The sequence below is a fragment of the Equus quagga genome, chromosome 4 (assembly GCF_021613505.1).
Source record: "Equus quagga isolate Etosha38 chromosome 4, UCLA_HA_Equagga_1.0, whole genome shotgun sequence".
In the NCBI taxonomy this organism is placed as follows: Eukaryota; Metazoa; Chordata; class Mammalia; order Perissodactyla; family Equidae; genus Equus; species Equus quagga.
In genome coordinates this window covers 38,044,284-38,062,231 of record NC_060270.1, presented here as the reverse complement: position 1 = coordinate 38,062,231, position 17,948 = coordinate 38,044,284, and the positions used below count along the sequence as shown (strand labels likewise).

Here is a 17,948-nt window from a genome sequence, read left to right as displayed (position 1 = left end):
TCCCAGGAGCAAACATGGAAGACTCCCAGAGAGAGAAATCACTTGACCAGCTGAGTTTTTGAACCTTTTCTTTTAGCCAATAAGAACTTCTCCTTCAGGTGTCCCTCTGTGTCATCCCTCCACTCCTCACCCCTGCTTCTCTCTGCCCTCAACTGGCCTCTTTCTTCTCACAAGAATAGGACAGCAAGAAAGAAAGAGTGAATGTGAGTTCCGCAAAGTTACTAAATCCCAACCTGGAACCGGAGGCACAATGATGTCATTTGGGCAGATGACAGATTTATAAGCCACTTTCTTCAGCCATAAATCCTCTTAGCCCGAGGGGCACAGAGCTGTCTGCAGAATCACGCACCTTCTAAAGCGATGTCATGTAGGACCACCTTGCTGCCTCCTGGTTCTATGCAGAGCCCTGCCATCGCAGCCACCACACAATTCCTTCCCAGCTCAGCCTGTCATCCTGGAAGGAGGTGACAGTCTCACTTGCTAAACCCCACTTTGTTTGAGTCTCTAGAGCAGTGCTGCCCGAGTGAAATATAATGCAAGCCAGATGTGTAATTTTAAATTTTTTAGTAACCAGATTTTTTTAAAGTAAAAAGAAAGGGATAAAGTTAATTTTGGTATCTTTTATCTAACCCAATACACCTCAAATATTATTATTTCAACATGTAATAAATATTTTTAAATTCTTGAGATGATTTACATTCTTTTTTTCATATCAAGTCTTCATAATCCCTCATGTATATTATACTTAAAGCACATCTCAGTTTAGACCGGCCATAATTCAAATGCCCAGTAACCACGTGTAGCTAGTGGCTATTCTATTGGACAGCACAGCTCTAGAGCATCGATCCTGAGCTGTGGTGTTGGGGTCACCCAGATCTACAGTCATCTCACAAGGTAAAGTGAATGTCACCCACATGAATGTCAAGTCCATGAATATATAGGAAACAAGACATTTAGCAGGAGAGGATGGGCAGTGATGATGGGGTCAAATGAAGTTTCATACAATTGAGCAACGTATCACCAGAGTCCCACCAAGATGAAATTTAGAAATGCTACTTCACCTAGAATGGGATTTTAAGATTATTGAAAGATGAATTTTGTTGAATCTGTGTGATCTCAAGTATTCCAATGAAAACGGGAAATCGAATGGAGCAATGTTTTAATATTAAATGAGAGAGGTATGTAAATTGTCTAATTCAATGCCTTGCACTTTGAGGGGCTCTTTTGAAGCCTGTGTATTTCTGATGTGACACACCCATACTAGAACATTCTACTTACACCTCTGATGAGTTCCACGTGCTCCTGCAGGTCTTAAACATTGCCAACTCAGAATTTTTCACCCAGCCCAACACCACTATGGCTCACCCCTTCCCCAGACCTCTATGCCTGCCTCTGAACTCCCAGCCTCCTGCACCTCTAATCCCAATCACAGTTCTATAAAAATACCCACTCCACCACCTCCACTATCTCATTCCTGGACTGACTCCACCCATGCCCCTTGCTCTCTTCTTCCTCTAATCCCTTCACCATCCCATTCACACCAGGAACTAACTCTTCTGCATCAGTGAGATATTCTGGGTTGGAATGGCTCCAATATTGGTTAACTGAGTTAAATTCTACTTAAGAATATAAATGTTGATGTGTATACAATTGGTTAAAATTTTTTTTAATTAATAATCATGTGCTGCTTAATGAACACTACGGTTAAGAAAGGATTATTTAGATAGAAACCCAATGTGGACGATCAAAGAGGTTTGCACTGCAAAGAAAGCAGGGAGTTGGCAGATGCAAGGGTGACACAGCATGAGCTGATATCACTCTCTATGGTCCCCAGTACCTCTAAGCTGAAGGCACCAACCCTTCCACCTGCCGTCATTTCCTAACCAAGGGAAGGACATAAACTTTTGACTCAGCCCCATTTCTGACCTCAAGTTGTCCCTTATGCCCTGCCGTGTAGACCCCATCCCAACACTGGAGTCCTGCCCACATCCCTGGCATGCAGACACTCCAGCCTCAAGGCTAGTGGGTCTCAGAGTATGTCCCCTGGACCACCTGCATCAGAATTCCTGGGGTGTTTGTAAGAATGCAGAATCCTCAATCCCTCCCACCCTAGACGTACTGAATCAAAATCTCTGGCCATAGGGCTGGGAATATGAATTGTATTAGGCTCCCCCAGTCCCCACTCATAATTCTTCTGCAAATCAAAGTTTAAGAACAAATGCCCTAGAGAGAGGTCACCTCACTTCCAATACAAGCCTCCCTGGCTCACTCTGAGAAGGACGAGATTGAACAAAGTTCCAGGTCATGGAAACAACTGGCCATGGTCCTGGGACAGGCGTGTCCTTGAAAGTCCTCCCCGCCTTGTAGATTTGCCTTTTCATCTTCTGAGATCCAGCCCTCCTAGAATTCCATGAAGCCTAAGACTATGTCCCAAATTGGGGGTGGCCGTGGAGGACAGAGGCCCAGGAAGGTTCAGATAGAAGCAGGCCTTGTCTTGGCCTCTTAAGTCTTTCTTTCTCTAGCTTAGCTGGGTAGATGGGACCCCTTCAGCTTATATTCAAGTAATACAGTTCATTAGAACAAGGAGTTCTGAAACAGGATGTGGTACCAAAGCTCTACTAATAATAAACAGGGGGCAATTCTCTGTTCTCACCTGCTGTGCACATGTAAATCTCACACACCTGAAGGGGTACCTTCAGAGAAGGATTTGGGGGTTCATGGCCTTCTTTCTTTCACCTCCAGAGACATGACTAACAGCACTCTGCCATCTTTCTCCAGGGCCTGGAGTCAGCTTCCTGAAGCCCCAGCTGCTGGCTGTCTTTGCTCCAAACTAATAGAGGAGCTGGAACCCCAGAGCTGCCCCTGCCTGACTCTAAACATCATCAGACCCCGAAAGAACTGCCTTCTGCCAACTCCTTGCCCAAGTTCTCCTCTTCTCAAGGACACTGCGTATGCACCTGTGGGGACCAGAACTTCAGCCGTGTTCCCATAGAACCAGAGTCTCTCCTAGCCCCGGTGGACAATTGCTGAGTCCTCGGCATGCCATGTAACTCAGCCCATCCAAATTTAAGACAGAAAGAAGGGCTTGTTCTGTCCTGCAAGACCAGGCAGGATAAAGCATCAATCACAGCAGATGCCTGTGGCCAGGATTCAGCAATGATTCAGCCACAAAGATATAATCTTGTTTTGCCTGTCCAACATTGTTCCTAATCTTTTGAGTAGGAGTACCCAGATTTTCCTTTGGGAAACTATCCCTCCTCCAAGATCAGTCTCGGAATTTGGGATGGAGCTAGCCCCACCTCCCAGACCAGGGGTGAGGATGGTCCGAGTCACATACTGTGTCTCCCAAGGCACAGTGATTGGTTCACAGATGGGCACAGGAAGAAGTCAGTTCAGTTGAAGCCAATTCCAGAACTTTCTCTAGAATTACCTGGAAAGAGAAGCTCTCTTCCCACTGAGATTGCTGAGCTGGGAGAAATAAAAGTTCAGAGCTGCTGGAAATCTTGCCTCCATGTGTGAAGAGAGAAATCAATATAGAGAAAAGTAGAGATAAGAGACAGACAGAGAAACTGAGTCCTGGTAACATTATTCGAGCACAAGGATCCAACTAGGCCTGAAACCAATAACCTGGGACTTCTAAATTCTGTGAGCAAATGAATTCTTTTTTATATATGCTTGAACCAGTTTGAACAGAGTATCTGCCATTTGCAGTGCAGAGTCCTGGCTGAAACGATTGGACAAGAGAAAACCTGAATAACGAACGGGCCCAAATGCTAAAGAAAATTGTATAAAAAGTGCTCAGAAAAAGAAATGCTAAAGTACTCTCAACAATGCCATACAAGGCACTTCACACTCTGCTCTGTGCACCTGCCTCCCCATTCCATGATGCAGCTACACCCAGTGACTGGCCATTACCATCATGTGCCTCTGTTTACATCAAGACCCTTGGGCTCCAGACAGGCCTCTCTGTGCATGCTCTGTAGGGCCTATTTTTAATGTGTCATCTCCTCTATTAGATTCACAAGGATCTGAGAGGCAAGGGTGCGATTTTATTTCTTTCTCACTTCTTATTTACTGGCCCTCAGTAGACACTTAATATTTGTTGGATGGATGGATGGATGCATGGATGGGTGGGTGGATGCATGGATGGGTGGATGGATGGATGGATGCATGGATGGGTGGGTGGATGAATGGACGGGTGGATGGATGGATGGGTGGATGGATGGATGGATGGGTGGATGCATGGATGGATGGATGGATGCATGGATGGGTGGATGGATGGATGGATGGGTGGATGCATGGATGGGTGGATGGATGGATGGATGGGTGGATGCATGGATGGGTGGATGGATGGGAAGGAAGCTACACATACCGTGCAGTCCTGTACTTGGTCCTGTAGCCCAAGTGGATTTGCCCACTCTGCCTGACTCTCTCCAAACCCACATTTCTCCTCTGACTGCCATGAGAATAAAGAACAAAGAGCTCCAAGATTGAGTGACCTGGAGTGAAAAATGCATGTGGAGCATAGCATTATCTAGTGACTCTCCACATTGGAACCCCAGGCTCTGATGTCTGCCCTAAGCCCTGCTACCTGAGATTTTACATTACAAAGCCTAGTGCTGGTTGTTCACCTTAATGTGCTTTTGCACGCCTTCCACCTCCTTGCTGGAGATGAAACCTGGCTTCCCCTAATAAAACACCGTTTCCCTCACAACTGTCTTCAGTGAAGTCTGCTCTGATTCTCACTTCCCATTGCCAGGAGCGGGGTCAGCATTTGTGCTTATTGTCCACTGCCACATCCTGGCCAGGCTGTTGCCCTGGAAACTCCTAATCACCTCTTTTTCCAAACATTTTGCATCCCAACCCCCCAGGACCCCAGGCTGGCTTCCTTATGACCTCCATGACATCATCCAGAAGTCAAGGATCAGCCTCTGCTTAGAGATTTTTCAGAGCATTCCCTGATTCTGACCACTTAGAAACATGTGAACTGGCACTGGTCCCGATCCTCAGCCCAGGGTATTCCAGTGCTGAGGCTTCTCCAGTCATCGAAGTTATCCCTGTGGTGACAGGGCAAAAACAATCATATACGGGTTCCAGACTTCTCCCTCCGCCGCTGCCACAGAGGAATCTGGACTGCTGGGCCAGTTGCCTGGGCTCTTATGACGCAGAATCCAGAGGGAAAGGGGAGGGACACAGGAGATCCCCCAGCCAGGGATGAAGAGAGGTTTTAAAGCAGGAGGTGACGGAGGACCTACCACAGGTTGAGCTATACTCAGGGCTGCCTAGACTGGGGCCGGAGAGGGCTGAAATCCAGCCCCGGCTACACTCGCCAAGCCCTGTGGACTGCAATGGTCCCCAGAGAAAAGGGCACCTATTTCTAATTGGTATTCTCAGACAGAGCTTTTTAGAATTCATATGAAGCTACCCTAAAAGCCAGCAGTGGTCCCCATCAGGGATGTAGATAAGAGAGGGGAACAGATTTTGCTAATGGCTCTATCTCCTTCAAGGTGTTCAGAAAATGCAAGTTCAGAACTTGATTTTTATTTATTTTTGCTGAGGAAGATTGTCCTGAGCTAACATCTGTGCCAATCTTCCTCCCTTTGTTTGTATGTGGGATGCCACCACAGCATGGCTGGTAAGTGGAGTAGGTCTGCACCCAGGATCTGAACCCATGAACCTGGGGCCACCAAGGCAGAGCACACAGAACTTTAACCATTTGGCCAACAGGCTGGGCCCCAGAACTTGATTTTTGTATGTTGATTTTGTATCCTGCAACTTTACTGCATTCATTTAATATTTCTAAAAGTTTTTTGGTGGACTCTTTAGGAGTTTCTACATATAAAATCGTGTCATCTGCAAATAGTGACAGTTTCACTTCTTCCTTTCCTATTTGGATCCCTTTTATTTCTTTTTGTTATCTGATTGCCCTGGCTAGGACAGAACTTGAGTTCCTTTGGAATTACTTGTTTTACTTCTGGGCTTTGCTCTAAAATGGGATGGCAGGGCTGGCCCTGTTGCCGAGGGGTTAAGTTCGCGTGCTCCGCTTCAGCGGCCCAGGGTTTTGCTGGTTCGGATCCTGGGCGCAGACATGGCACCACTCATCAGGCCATGCTGAGGCGGCGTCGCACATAGCACAACCAGAAGGACCTACGACTAGAATATACAACTATGTACCGGGGGGATTTTGGGGAGAAGAAATAAAAAAAGGTTGGCAACAGTTGTTAGCTCAGGTGCCAATCTTAGAAGTAAAATAAAATAGGGCTGGACCCGTGGCCGAGTAGTTAAGTTTGTGCACTCTGCTTCGGCGGCCCAGGGTTTTGCCGGTTCGGATCCTGGGCGCAGACATGGCACCACTCGTCAGGCCACGCTGAGGGGGCGTCCCACGTACCACAACTAGAAGGACCCAAAACTAAAATATATACAACTGTGTGCTGGGGGGCTTTGGGGAGAAAAAAGGAAAAAAAAAATTTTTAATCTTTAGAAAAAAATGCAATACAATAAAATAAAATGGGATGGCATTTATATTTATGGTGAAGGATTTATAAAGTTACACCACCTTCTCTTTCTCTTTCCAGTCTTGAAGCTCAGCACGGCCCTCACCAAAAAGGAGCAGTCCGTGTGGTTTGCTACAGGCCCCCAGCCTCGCTTTCTTCCTCCCCTTCTCACCAGGCGGGGACCCCTCCTTGGGGCCTTGGCCTTAATTCGGACCCTCCTCTCCTCTCCTTGTAATTTCTGCAGCCCCCTGAGGGTCTCCCTAGACCAACGGGGCCTCCACACCACAGCCAAAGGGCTATGTTAACAGAGATCTCAGATCACTTTCCTGCTTAAAAACCATTCCATGGCTTCCCACCACCTACCTGTAAGACACATTTCAAATTCTTCATCCTAGTCCAACAAAAGCTTTCACTGTCTGCCTCTGCCCATCTCTCGGCCTTATCAGCCCAGACACATCCTTTACTCCAACCTTACTCTTCTACCTGTGGTTCCCATGCTTACGCTGCATGAAACCTTCCCAGATGTGTTTCCTTTTGCCCAGAATGTTACCCCCATGCTCCTCCTCACTTTGTCCCTTCTGGCCAATGCCTACTCAGGCTTCAGAACTGTGCTCAGATATCACCTCTTCCAGGAAGCCTTCTCTGATTTCTCCATTCTGATTTAATGCCCCTTCGCTAAGCTCCCACAGCCCCCTGTGCAGAGTTTCATAATAGCACTTATCAGCCTGTACTGTAAACATTGATTTACCTGTTTTTCTCCTCTAACTGATTGTGATTTTGAGGTCAAGCAGAACCATAACTCATTTATCTTTGTATACCCAGGGCCTGGCACAAAGTAGGCATTTGATAAATTTGTGTCAATTGAATGAAGACATGAATGAATAGATGGATGGAATTGCACTAAACCCACTCAACAGTACAGTAGTGAAAGCCTAATATTTTGCACCCCTCCACCGCAGATATTTGCACCTCAAGAGAGATATGATCTAGAGTTCCGTAATTAAAAGCCTGAAGGGTGGGAAGAGTGCAGGTTTTCATAGCGATTACCAAGAATTCTCTCCCCCTCCGTCTCCAGGTTCATCTGCAAATGAGACAGACATCTCCTGCCAATCCAACCTGCCATCCTGAGCTTTAAGGATACTGCCAGTCACCTGAGAATTTTCCTAAATTTCCTAATCTCCATTCTCTTTGTCCTATTTTGTTGTGTGCTGTATCCACTAACCCCACCTTCCAGGAATTATTCACTGGGCAGCTGCCCTCCCCTAGTTTCCCCCCCCCACCCAAATGTCCTTGACATCCAGCCCCCCACACGCCTGAGCATCCTCTGCATGACACATGATCTCTTGAATGCCAGTCAGCTCTTACTTGAAACTGGACCTGAGTCGTTATATGCAAACCTGCTGATGGTTAATTGTTACAGACCCCTGAGTGTCTCCTCAGAAAGGTCTGTGACACAACTTTGGGTTTGGTTGTGTTTTAAAGTCATAGCAGTATGAGCACTTGTGTAATTATTGTGGCGTTAACGCTCTCACGAAAGTTAAGTGTGATAAATGCCTTCCCTCCAGCTAGCAGAGCACACGTCGGTTGCCTAAACCGTATTCCTTCATAGCAAGGGAGATTTATCTTTGTCAGAAATGGCCTGTCCAGAGGAGCTTAAGATGGCTTACAGCAAAGCAGCAGGGACATTATAAAACACAAAACATAACAACCAAAAATAAGAAGATAAGAACTAAGTCATTAAAGTAGGAGGAGAATATATCACTGAATCCTAGGCTAAGGAAAGCTAATGCACTGAGCTCCCTGACAGCCAAATCAAGCACAAAAGTACAATAAATTGGCTAATAAAAGAAAGTAAAGCAGGATTTGTTATCCCTCTTTAAGGGACATTTATTTTTCCTTTGTCCAGCGCCTCTCACTTCTGGAAAATGCTCTTCTCCCCGTTCAGGTCCCACTCAAATCATATGGTCCAAATGGAAGCTTTTTTACCTTTTTACCAATCTCTCTCCCTCTCTTTCTCCCTCTCTTTCTCTCTCTCTCTCTCCCTCTCTCTCTCTCTCTCCCACTCTCTGTCTTCCTCTCTCTCTCTCTCTCTCTCACACACACACACACACACCCCCTTCACCTCTTTGGCCAACAGTAAACTCCTAAGCAAAGCTGAGCTGATCGTTGTGCCCCACTTCCTGACACAGTGATTGGTCTGGGATTGGGTAATTGAATGGAGCTGGGCCAATCAGAATCTTTCCTGGGTGCTTTTCAGACTGAAGCTAGCCCCTCAGTTTCTCTCTGGAACCAAAGCCGGGACAAGTGAGTCTCAGAGTTGCCAACAGGTAAACTCCCCACCACGAGGCAGCAGTGCATCTAAGAAATCCCATCTGAGAGAGAAGCCCAGTGAGGGTGGAGAGACAGCGCTCTGACTGCACTCAAGGCCCTGGTTCCCCTTCCTCCCGGCCTCTGCTGCATCCTGGCCCTTCCTATGATTCCGTTGTGTGGCCGAATACCTTCCTCTTTTGCCTACACTGATTTGACTTGAGTTCCTATCCCTTGCAACCAAAAGATTGCTGACTAATATAGGAACATTGAGCAACATGATGGATGGTGAGTTCCAGGGCAGCTTTACCAAAGACACAGATGTTCTGCACATGACCAGCTCTTCTCGTGGCCTGTTTGGCATTTGCTATATGAGAATCTACTTCTGAAAGGCATCTTCATGCAGGGGCAGTTGCATATGTGTGCACCTGATGCACAGATAAAGCTCAGAACTTGAGATGTGAGTGATGAAAGTATTTCTCTGTTGTGTTTTAGTTGAGAGCTGCCTGGAACATTATTCAAAACTGGATAAGAATAATTTTTCTCTTCTTGATTGAAAGAAGATCCACATGCCCTAGACACTAGGGGTGGAAATGACAGAAATGAAATTTTACTGAAAATTCAAAGGACCCAATTGCTCTTCTTCCCTGGGGCAGCAACCCCAGCCCAGCACCTTCCAATCTGGAAAAAGACCTGCAGGATCACTATGCAGGCATAGCACATCTGTGTCCAGATGGCCACATGAGGGACCTGTGAATCCACAACAATCTGAAGCATTTTGAATTTCTTCACTGTTCTTTCCGATTTTTCCTATGGTGACCATCATCTTCCCTTTTCAAAGTTGTGCAATAGCCTCCCGCCTCTGTGAGGACTTCCTGCTCTGCCCAGGATGCTACTTAATCAGTGATTGAATTTGCGGGAGGAATGTCAAGTATTTATTCATGTCAAACATTTACAGAGTGTCTGCTGAATGCCAGCCATTGCCATCGTTCCAAGAACCCTCTTATAGCTCACACTTCCAACCTGTTTCTAGTCCATACATGATGGGTAATGCCTTCAGGGCACACACTCCTGCAAGGGGTACCCAGGCTACTCACAGTTTGGAGGGAGAGGAGTAAAAATGAAAATAATTGTCCTCTTTCCTGCTGGGACCTCAGGGTCCTTAGCTCTGATGCTTATGTAACAAGAGTCATGGAATTCCCTAACACTCGTATAATTTTCATGATACTTTAACCCCTATTCTGCACCCAGTGCAGGCCTGGCACATAGTAGCTGCATATAAAGGACCCTTGTCCGTTTTTGGTTGCCCAGCATCTGAAACTCTCCCCAAGTGTGGCAAATTCTCCCTCTGAATGGGACGCAATGTGCAGCAAAAGCCACTTCTCTATCCAGGAGCTTCAAAGGCCTGATGTTAACTTTCCCAGCTTCTGTCACAACTAACACACTAACATGTGTAACTCAGGCTTGACCAATCAGATAAACCAACGCCGAGCTCTGAACTGGAAGCTGGTGATGCAAAGAAGCAGGGACAGGGGAGAACCCGTTCTGGTGGAGGCAGCAGAAGCAGCAGCAGCCTCCAGTTTCCGGAGACAACAATGGCAGCAGTGCCAGTGGCCACAGCTGTGCTAGCCTTGGCCTCCAGGATCCTGCAGCAGCAGGGGACCTCCCTACTCGGGTTCTAGGTGCCTTTGGGCTGCAGTCCTTGCCACTGCCTGGCCTCCCTTGCTCCTGTCTGTTTTCTGAGTTTAGTACTCTAGCCCTCCGGGGGTTTCTGTGAGATACCTACATAATCCTCCTCTTTTCAAAAAAGCCAGTTGATTTCTATTCCTTGGAACTAAGAAATCTGACTTCTTACCATGCATAAAATGTTTAGGCAAATAAATTCATAAATGAATCCATTTTACTATTTGTTTTTCAGAAAAAGAGGCAGACACAAATCATTAGCCTCACTGTGTTGTAGATAATGGCATCAAGCCTCAGAGAGGCCAAGCAATCCTCCAGGATTTATACGGCCAATAAGTGGCAGGGTCTGGACTCAAATCCCAGTGCCAGGACTTTAAGATCAGTGTTCTTTCCACTATTTGTTGGAAGTACCACCATGTACAGCGGAGCAGAACCCTGCATGGTCTCTTTTGCACTGACTGACCCTCTATCAGACAATACTCCTCTGCTATTTACAGGGTTTTGTTGGCCAATTTTTTCAGAAGTGGGTGGCCAGGTCCTTCTTCCTAGTCTGTCTTAGTCTGGAAGTTCCACTGAGACCTGTCCATCATGGGTGACACTGCTAGTATTTGAAATACCAGTGGCATAGCTTTCAGCATCACAGCAACACGCAGCCAGCACAGTGTGACAACCGACAGACAGGTGATATGGTTCCCTGACTGGGAAACAAACCCTGGCCACAGTGGTGAGGGTGCCGAATCTTAACCACAAGACTACCAGAACTGGCTTCTTTCCACTATACCAAGCAGTTATTGGTCGCAGCCCCAATGATGTCCTATGGGTTCTTGAGGCTTCAGGAACTATCTCTTCACCTCACACCCCGGCCTGCCTCCTTATTTCTTATTTAATGTTTTGACCCAGACTGGTGCCCTGAGGCATGCTGGGTCTTTGCCACTACAGGGATCTGTCAGCTCAGGCCCCAGACAGACAAACTGGACTGAATGTTCTCATGGTAACTGCCTCTGTGTGTGTGCATGTGTACATGCACCTGGAGGCAATAACTTTCACATTTTCTCCTCATTTCCAGCTCATGTAGCCCACACTAGTGCACGGCCAGGAAGGGGAGTTAATGGTCTTGCACAGCACAAGTCCTAACAACCACATTCCTGCCCAGTGGAGAGATGTGTTTTCAGTTTGGATCCCAGTGGGGAAACCATTCTTCCTATCAAAGTGAGTTCTCTCGAGGGTGAAATGGAGACACTGCCATCCTCCTATTGTTATCTAACTGCTCATATCGTTGTGAGGACTAAATGAAGTGAAAAAGAGTCCAGCAAAGTTTGTAGCATGAAGTAAATACTCCAAAAATGTGGACCATTTCATATTCCAAACTGCAAAAAATACTAGTACAAAGATGTTTATTACCACATCATTTATAAAAACAAAATATAGGAAGCAACCGATATCCACAATGAGAGGATGATTTTCATATTATGCATCTATTAAAAATGGTAACTAAATAAATAAATCATAGTTTTGAAAACTTGGGAGCACACTGGAGGAAAGATTATAATGAAAACAGGATGCAAAGCAAAACTGTATGTAAACTAAGTTTACAAGTATGTAAAAATATGCATATGAAAAAAGGCAGAAGAATAACACCAAAATGAAAACTAACTTTATCAGAAAGTCCCATAATCCCTTATCCCAAAATCTTGCAGCCGGCTGTGCTTTGACATTCAGAATTGGTTGGAAATTACCACATCTTGACTATTGCATAGCACCGCCAGCGCTCCTTAATCCAGCACATTAGCGCTTCAGCAGTGAATGTATGAATAGTTGTCCTGAATGGAATAAATAAAGACTCCAGTAGCCTCCCCTCAGTTCAGAGCAGAGGTCTCCACCGGAGCAGTGCCCGTCAAGTCACAGATTTGTCCATCAAATAAAAAAAATTTTTCCTTTATCAGCACTTTAGGGATTTTGGAATTGCAGATAAGGGATTATAGACCTATAGCACTCAAATATTAACCAGCGTATTGATTGTGCCAAATGAACGACATTAAAGGTATAATTACAGGACCCGATGCTAGAAGTACAATCGTCAGTGCACTTGAGTTCACCAGGCGTACCCACTGTGGTAGCAGCAATGCTCAATGCTTTTGCCATTAGCCAGATTTTTAATCCAGACCCACATGGCCTTAACTCGTTCTTGTTTTCCTTTGCACTTATTCTGTCACCTGCACTTGCTGACTCCTTTTTAGACATCTTACATCATTATGGAGAAAAAGCAAAGGATTACAGCATCTAAACATGGCCTAAAAGTAGCTTCTCAGCCCACTTTCTGCCATCCAGTAATTGGTTAATATATAATAATGATTAATAAATTGTGATAATACCATTCCCATTCCCAGCCTGTGCTTGAATTTTGTAGCTAGCGGTCACAGCCCGCTCATCATAGCCTCAGGCAATAGCCCCACAGACTGAGGTACTAAGGTACAAGGCAGGGGTTAAGGTCCAGGCAAGGATGTGGGGCATCAGCAGCAAAAAGGACCTAGTTGTTGACTCAACCTCAGCCTGGAAGCTTTCATATTCTTGTAGCAAGACTGGTCATCAGTTAGGACTGCGAGATGCCTGACGGCCGCGCCCCCCCCCCCCCCACCCCCACCCCACAGCACCACTGCTCTCCTGCCTCTGCCAACCCTGGGAATCACAACATAGTCGCCCTCCCAGGTGAACATCACTTACGGAGTGTGTCACATTCTGCAGCGTAGCTCCCTCCCCCAACAAATGGCGAGAACCACTGGTTGGATGGAGATCCTTCAGGAGGCAAGGCTCCGGATGCAGGAGGAACAACCCCCTCCAATGACTGATTTGGGGACCTGTCTAAAAGCCTAACACAAATGGCCACTTTATTAGTAATCTTATAAAAGTTTTAAAAACATTACTCTGAATGTTAAATCTATGCTTCTCTTGATTTTCCTGCCGTGAGAATTTTCGGACACCATGACATTTGGCTGTTTCACATTTAACGTATGTTATGAGCTACTTTTTAAGCTGTCTTCTCCCTTGCCCTTTTCTCACTCTCAACTCTATATATTTTCCCAACTTCCTCATTCCACTCAAGACTTTTAAATAGGCCCCAAAGGGAACTACATTGTCTGAGTTACTAATATGGCCCCTGTTTACGGCTACCATGGTTACACACGCAGCTAGACAATAGCTGGGCAGCAGGTCAGAGAACATGTACTGGATGATGGAAGGAAGGAAGGAAGAGTCTGGGGGAAAATGGAACGGATAGATTCTGTGATGCATTGGACCACATGAAAGATCAACGTGAGAGGCTGTGAGCAAAAGATACCCCGAAAATGAAGCAAATGGAAAAAGTGAATTATTAACTTCAGGAAAGACAAAAAGATTTATAAGAAAGGAAACATAATTATATCACACAATTTGGCTCAACAGGAAATAATATTTTCATGGACATAATGTAAACTCTTAATACAAATTTATCAAACAAATGTGATAACATTATATTGAGAGATCACAGGGAAGGGAAACGTATGGTGGGAGAGTTAGGTATAAGTACTAAGTCCTCATCAGACATACTAGGAAATCAATAAATGATATCTAACATTGAGAAATCAAGAAAGAGCAGTTTAAGCATATTTTGTAGAAATATAAATATAAAACCAGAAGAAACAGCTGAATGTCAGAAATGGTGGCTTCTGGTGAACAAGACTGAAGCGTGGAGGAGGTGAAGAGGAATTTTTGTTTTTCATTATAAGCCTTTAAAAGAAATTTGACTCTGTTAACTATCTGCATATAGTACTTTGATAAAAATGAGTTTTAATTTAAAAAAATATACATGAAAGGGCCAGACCGGTGGTGCAATGATCAAGTTCACACACTCTGCTTCAGCGGCCCAGGGTTCACCAGATCGGATCCCAGGTGCGGACCTACACACCGCTTGTCAAGCCATGCTGTGGCAGGCTTCCCACATACAAAGTAGAGGAAGATGGGCACGGGTGTTAGCTCAGGGCCAGTCTACCTCAGCAAAAAGAGGAGGATTGGCAGCAGATGTTAGCTCAGGGCTAAGCTTCCTCAAAAAAAAAAAAATTATATATATATACACACATATATATATACATGAAAATTTGAAAGGCTATGAAGAGATAGTTCACAGAAAAAGAACTGCAGATGACCTTTAAACATGTGAAAAGATGTCTAACCTTATTAAAAATAAGAGAAATGCAAATTAAAGCTAAATTGAGATACCATTTCTCATCTATCAGATTGGGAAAAATTCAAAAGTTTGATGCCATCTCTTTTTGTTAAGGTTGTGAGGGGTGCAGAATGATTGAACCCCTATCAAGGAGAATCTGGCAATATCCAGTAAAACTTCAAATGCATTCTCTTTGACTGACCAAACCCTCTTCCAGAAATGCCCCCCGAGACACTCCTGCATGCATATGAAACGATATATGTGTAAGGTTATTCACTACAATATTGTTTGTAATGGCAAAATATCAGAAACAATGCAAACGTCTCTCAATAGGGGACTTGTTAAATAAACGATGGAAAATATTTATGTTCTCAATGAATAAAGAAAAAAAAACCTGCATAATTGTCCAACCAGCTTCCAGGCCCTCCAAGGTGCAGAGCACTGTTCGGAAGCCTCTCAGACAGCAGACTCTCTGCTCTTCCTAAGTCTGAACATAAGGGGAACTTGGTTCTCACCCCCTTTCAAAATCTTAGAAACAAAGCAAGACAGGCAGTGAGGCAACGTCTGACTTTGTGCCTGTCCTAAGTTCAAATCCCACTTGGTCACTTTATTAACTTTAGTTCCTAATCTGTAAATGAGGATAAACATCCCTACCTGGAAGGGTTGCTGTGGGATAGTGTATGAGGTGGCACAGGCCTGGCCCACTATAATAAGTGCTCAACAACAGAAGTTATTATTAGTAGTAGTAGCGGAAAAAAGAATCCTGTCTCCAGGACTGTGTTCCTGATAGGAGGAAAGTCGTCTTGGAAATACCAAGATAAGAATCAGAAGTCACTGCTTTGAAGAAAAGAATAGAAGGAATTTCCCTTCATGACCAGGCCGTTTGGGAAGAGAGGCTTTATCCACAGGCAGACACATGCACCGCGTGGGCGCCTCCAGCTTCTCATGGCCGCAGCCTCCTCTGACAACTGGCAGACGCTTTCCCTCAGTATCCTACATCAGCAGAGTCAGAAGGACCTGAGCCCACACATCTTCGGTTAGGACAAGAAACCCGAGGACCAGAGAAACCAGTAATGTACTAGAGAGCACACCACCAGCAGTCCAGTTCCATAGCCAGGCTGAGCCACTAACAAAATCGCTAACAGAGGAAACATTGTATGGGAGCAGTTTTCCAGTAATTCAAAACAGAAAGAAAGAAGCTAACAGTGAGTACTCAGGACATTGAGCTAAATTCACTTTCCTTCACTTCTGAAAGGGGTTGTGATCAACGTGAAAGCATGCGATCAATAGAGGTGGAGTAAGGAATGTGTTTATCTATGCCAATCCATCTTTATGGCTGTGCCTATGCCTTATCTTTTATGCGCTTCCTGTAGAATGAAGTCCCAAATTTAGTGGCAGTTTGTATTGCAGTGAAAACAAGGATTTCTAAAATGTACCCAATCGCGGCTTCAGCAGTGACTAGATATGTAATGTCGTTTCCACTTCCTCATCTGTGAAAGGGGACATCAGCCACCTTCATCGTGCTACTGCAGAAATAAAATCAGATAACTATGTCTGGCTGGCACGTAGCACCCGCTACTTCCCAGGAACCCAGATATCCCTCGCCTTGTCTACAAGTGGGATCTAATCATTCTCACAACAGCCCGCTGACCCTGCTCTTTGAATTCCAAAGAAAGATTTTCCCCTAACCATCTCAAAAAAGTGAAGAAAAAAAAATGCCATCCATGCTATTTACATAGGTAGTTTTTCATTTCCTCAGAACCAAGAGTTAAGAAGAATCTCGTTAAGAAGAATTATAAGGGTATTTCTTTTTCAAGTTTCCCAAATACCTTGTTCGTCCACATTTCTCTTGAAGACTGGTTCCCACCGTGTCTACACCAATCTGGGGAACTCTGGATCCAGCCATATTCACTGGGTTCCTGAATCTCTCACATTCCTAATCCAGGCATTTGCTCACGGTAAACACTCAACAAATGGCTCTCAGCTGAACCAAGCAGAATAAGGTGAAGATTTCAACAAAGACCTGGTGAGTGTCTTCTATATGCTAGGCACTGTATGAGACTCTTTTCCCTCTCATATTTAATTATTACAACACTTCTGAGAAATGACCATCATTGTCTCCATTTTACAGATGACAAAACAGAGACTCAGAGCATTGTGACTTGCCTAAAGTCCCATGATTAAGAAGGAGCAGAGTGGAATGGAATCCAGGTCTCTGAGTTTGTTGTAACTAGGATTCACTCTCTTCTAAAGCACATTTTAACTGCTTTCCCTTTTCATCCACCCCCTGCCACAAACAGAAGCCCCTAATTTTCAGCAAGTCATTTGATAGCTCCAAAAAAGGGGCCACACCCTTTTCTCTACCTCTACTGATGAACAAGGACAACATCATGTTTCCAACACACTAGTCAGACCAAGAGGGAAAAGTCCCTGTGACTTAAGTAATTTTCCATCCTCTGGAACAAGGACACATATACAGAATATTTAACACATATACAGAATAATTAAATATAATAATATTATATTTAAATAATAACACAATATATAAACATTGCCTCTAAACGGTGCCAATCTCTCTTTTAATATGGCTTTAAATCCTAAAATCTAAGGTTTAATAGTTTCCTTTCTTGTATCTTGAATAGACACAAAAACTTAAACAGACTTACAAACCGTAAATGCAACAGCTAACTAGTTAAATTGGGCTCTCACAGCAGTACAGATTTTCCTTACCACTTGCACCCAATTTGACGCTGGACCTAGGCATGCTGACCTGAAATAGTTGCTGGCGGCGGCAAGCACCACGCGGTGGCAGGAGAATTCCTGAATGTCCACACACAAGATGACATCTGTCAGAGAGTTTTCCACACGGAGGGTCTCCAGGCCATTCTGCAGAATTAAGGAGAGTCCCGTGTCGTCAAATTTTACCTTATCCCCATTTAAGATTTCTACCAGCTCTCCCCTTTTCTGGGAGGGCTCATCTGTAGAAGGTGCCAGAGGCCCTTCCAAACTCTTCTCTACCACATCGCTCATGGTCCAGGTGCCCCTTTGTCCTGCCATCAACATCCAGACTGAAGGAGTGCCCAAGTTTCAGGCAGGTCACATTGCAGAAGCTGAGCGGATTTCCTGTGCAGGGCCCTCCACTTATCACCAGCTGTCACACACACATAACAGGAAGTCTCGCACTTTCTCATCCTGTTACTACAAACACCAGTAACTTCTATTCTTCTTCTTTCTGTGAATCATCACAAGGTTAAAAATTACTTAGA

General features: G+C 44.9%; 1 protein-coding gene across 1 annotated transcript in view; it reads right to left on the bottom strand.

Moving 5' to 3' along the window:
- The window catches only part of KLHL6 (kelch like family member 6), a 59,071-nt gene extending 41,326 nt beyond the window's left edge, over positions 1-17,745 (bottom strand). Inside the window, exon 1 of the mRNA XM_046657903.1 lies at positions 17,453-17,745. Coding sequence (XP_046513859.1) covers positions 17,453-17,745 — 293 coding nt within the window. The remainder of the gene's footprint in view (positions 1-17,452) is intronic.
- Between the last annotated feature and the right edge of the window lie 203 nt (positions 17,746-17,948).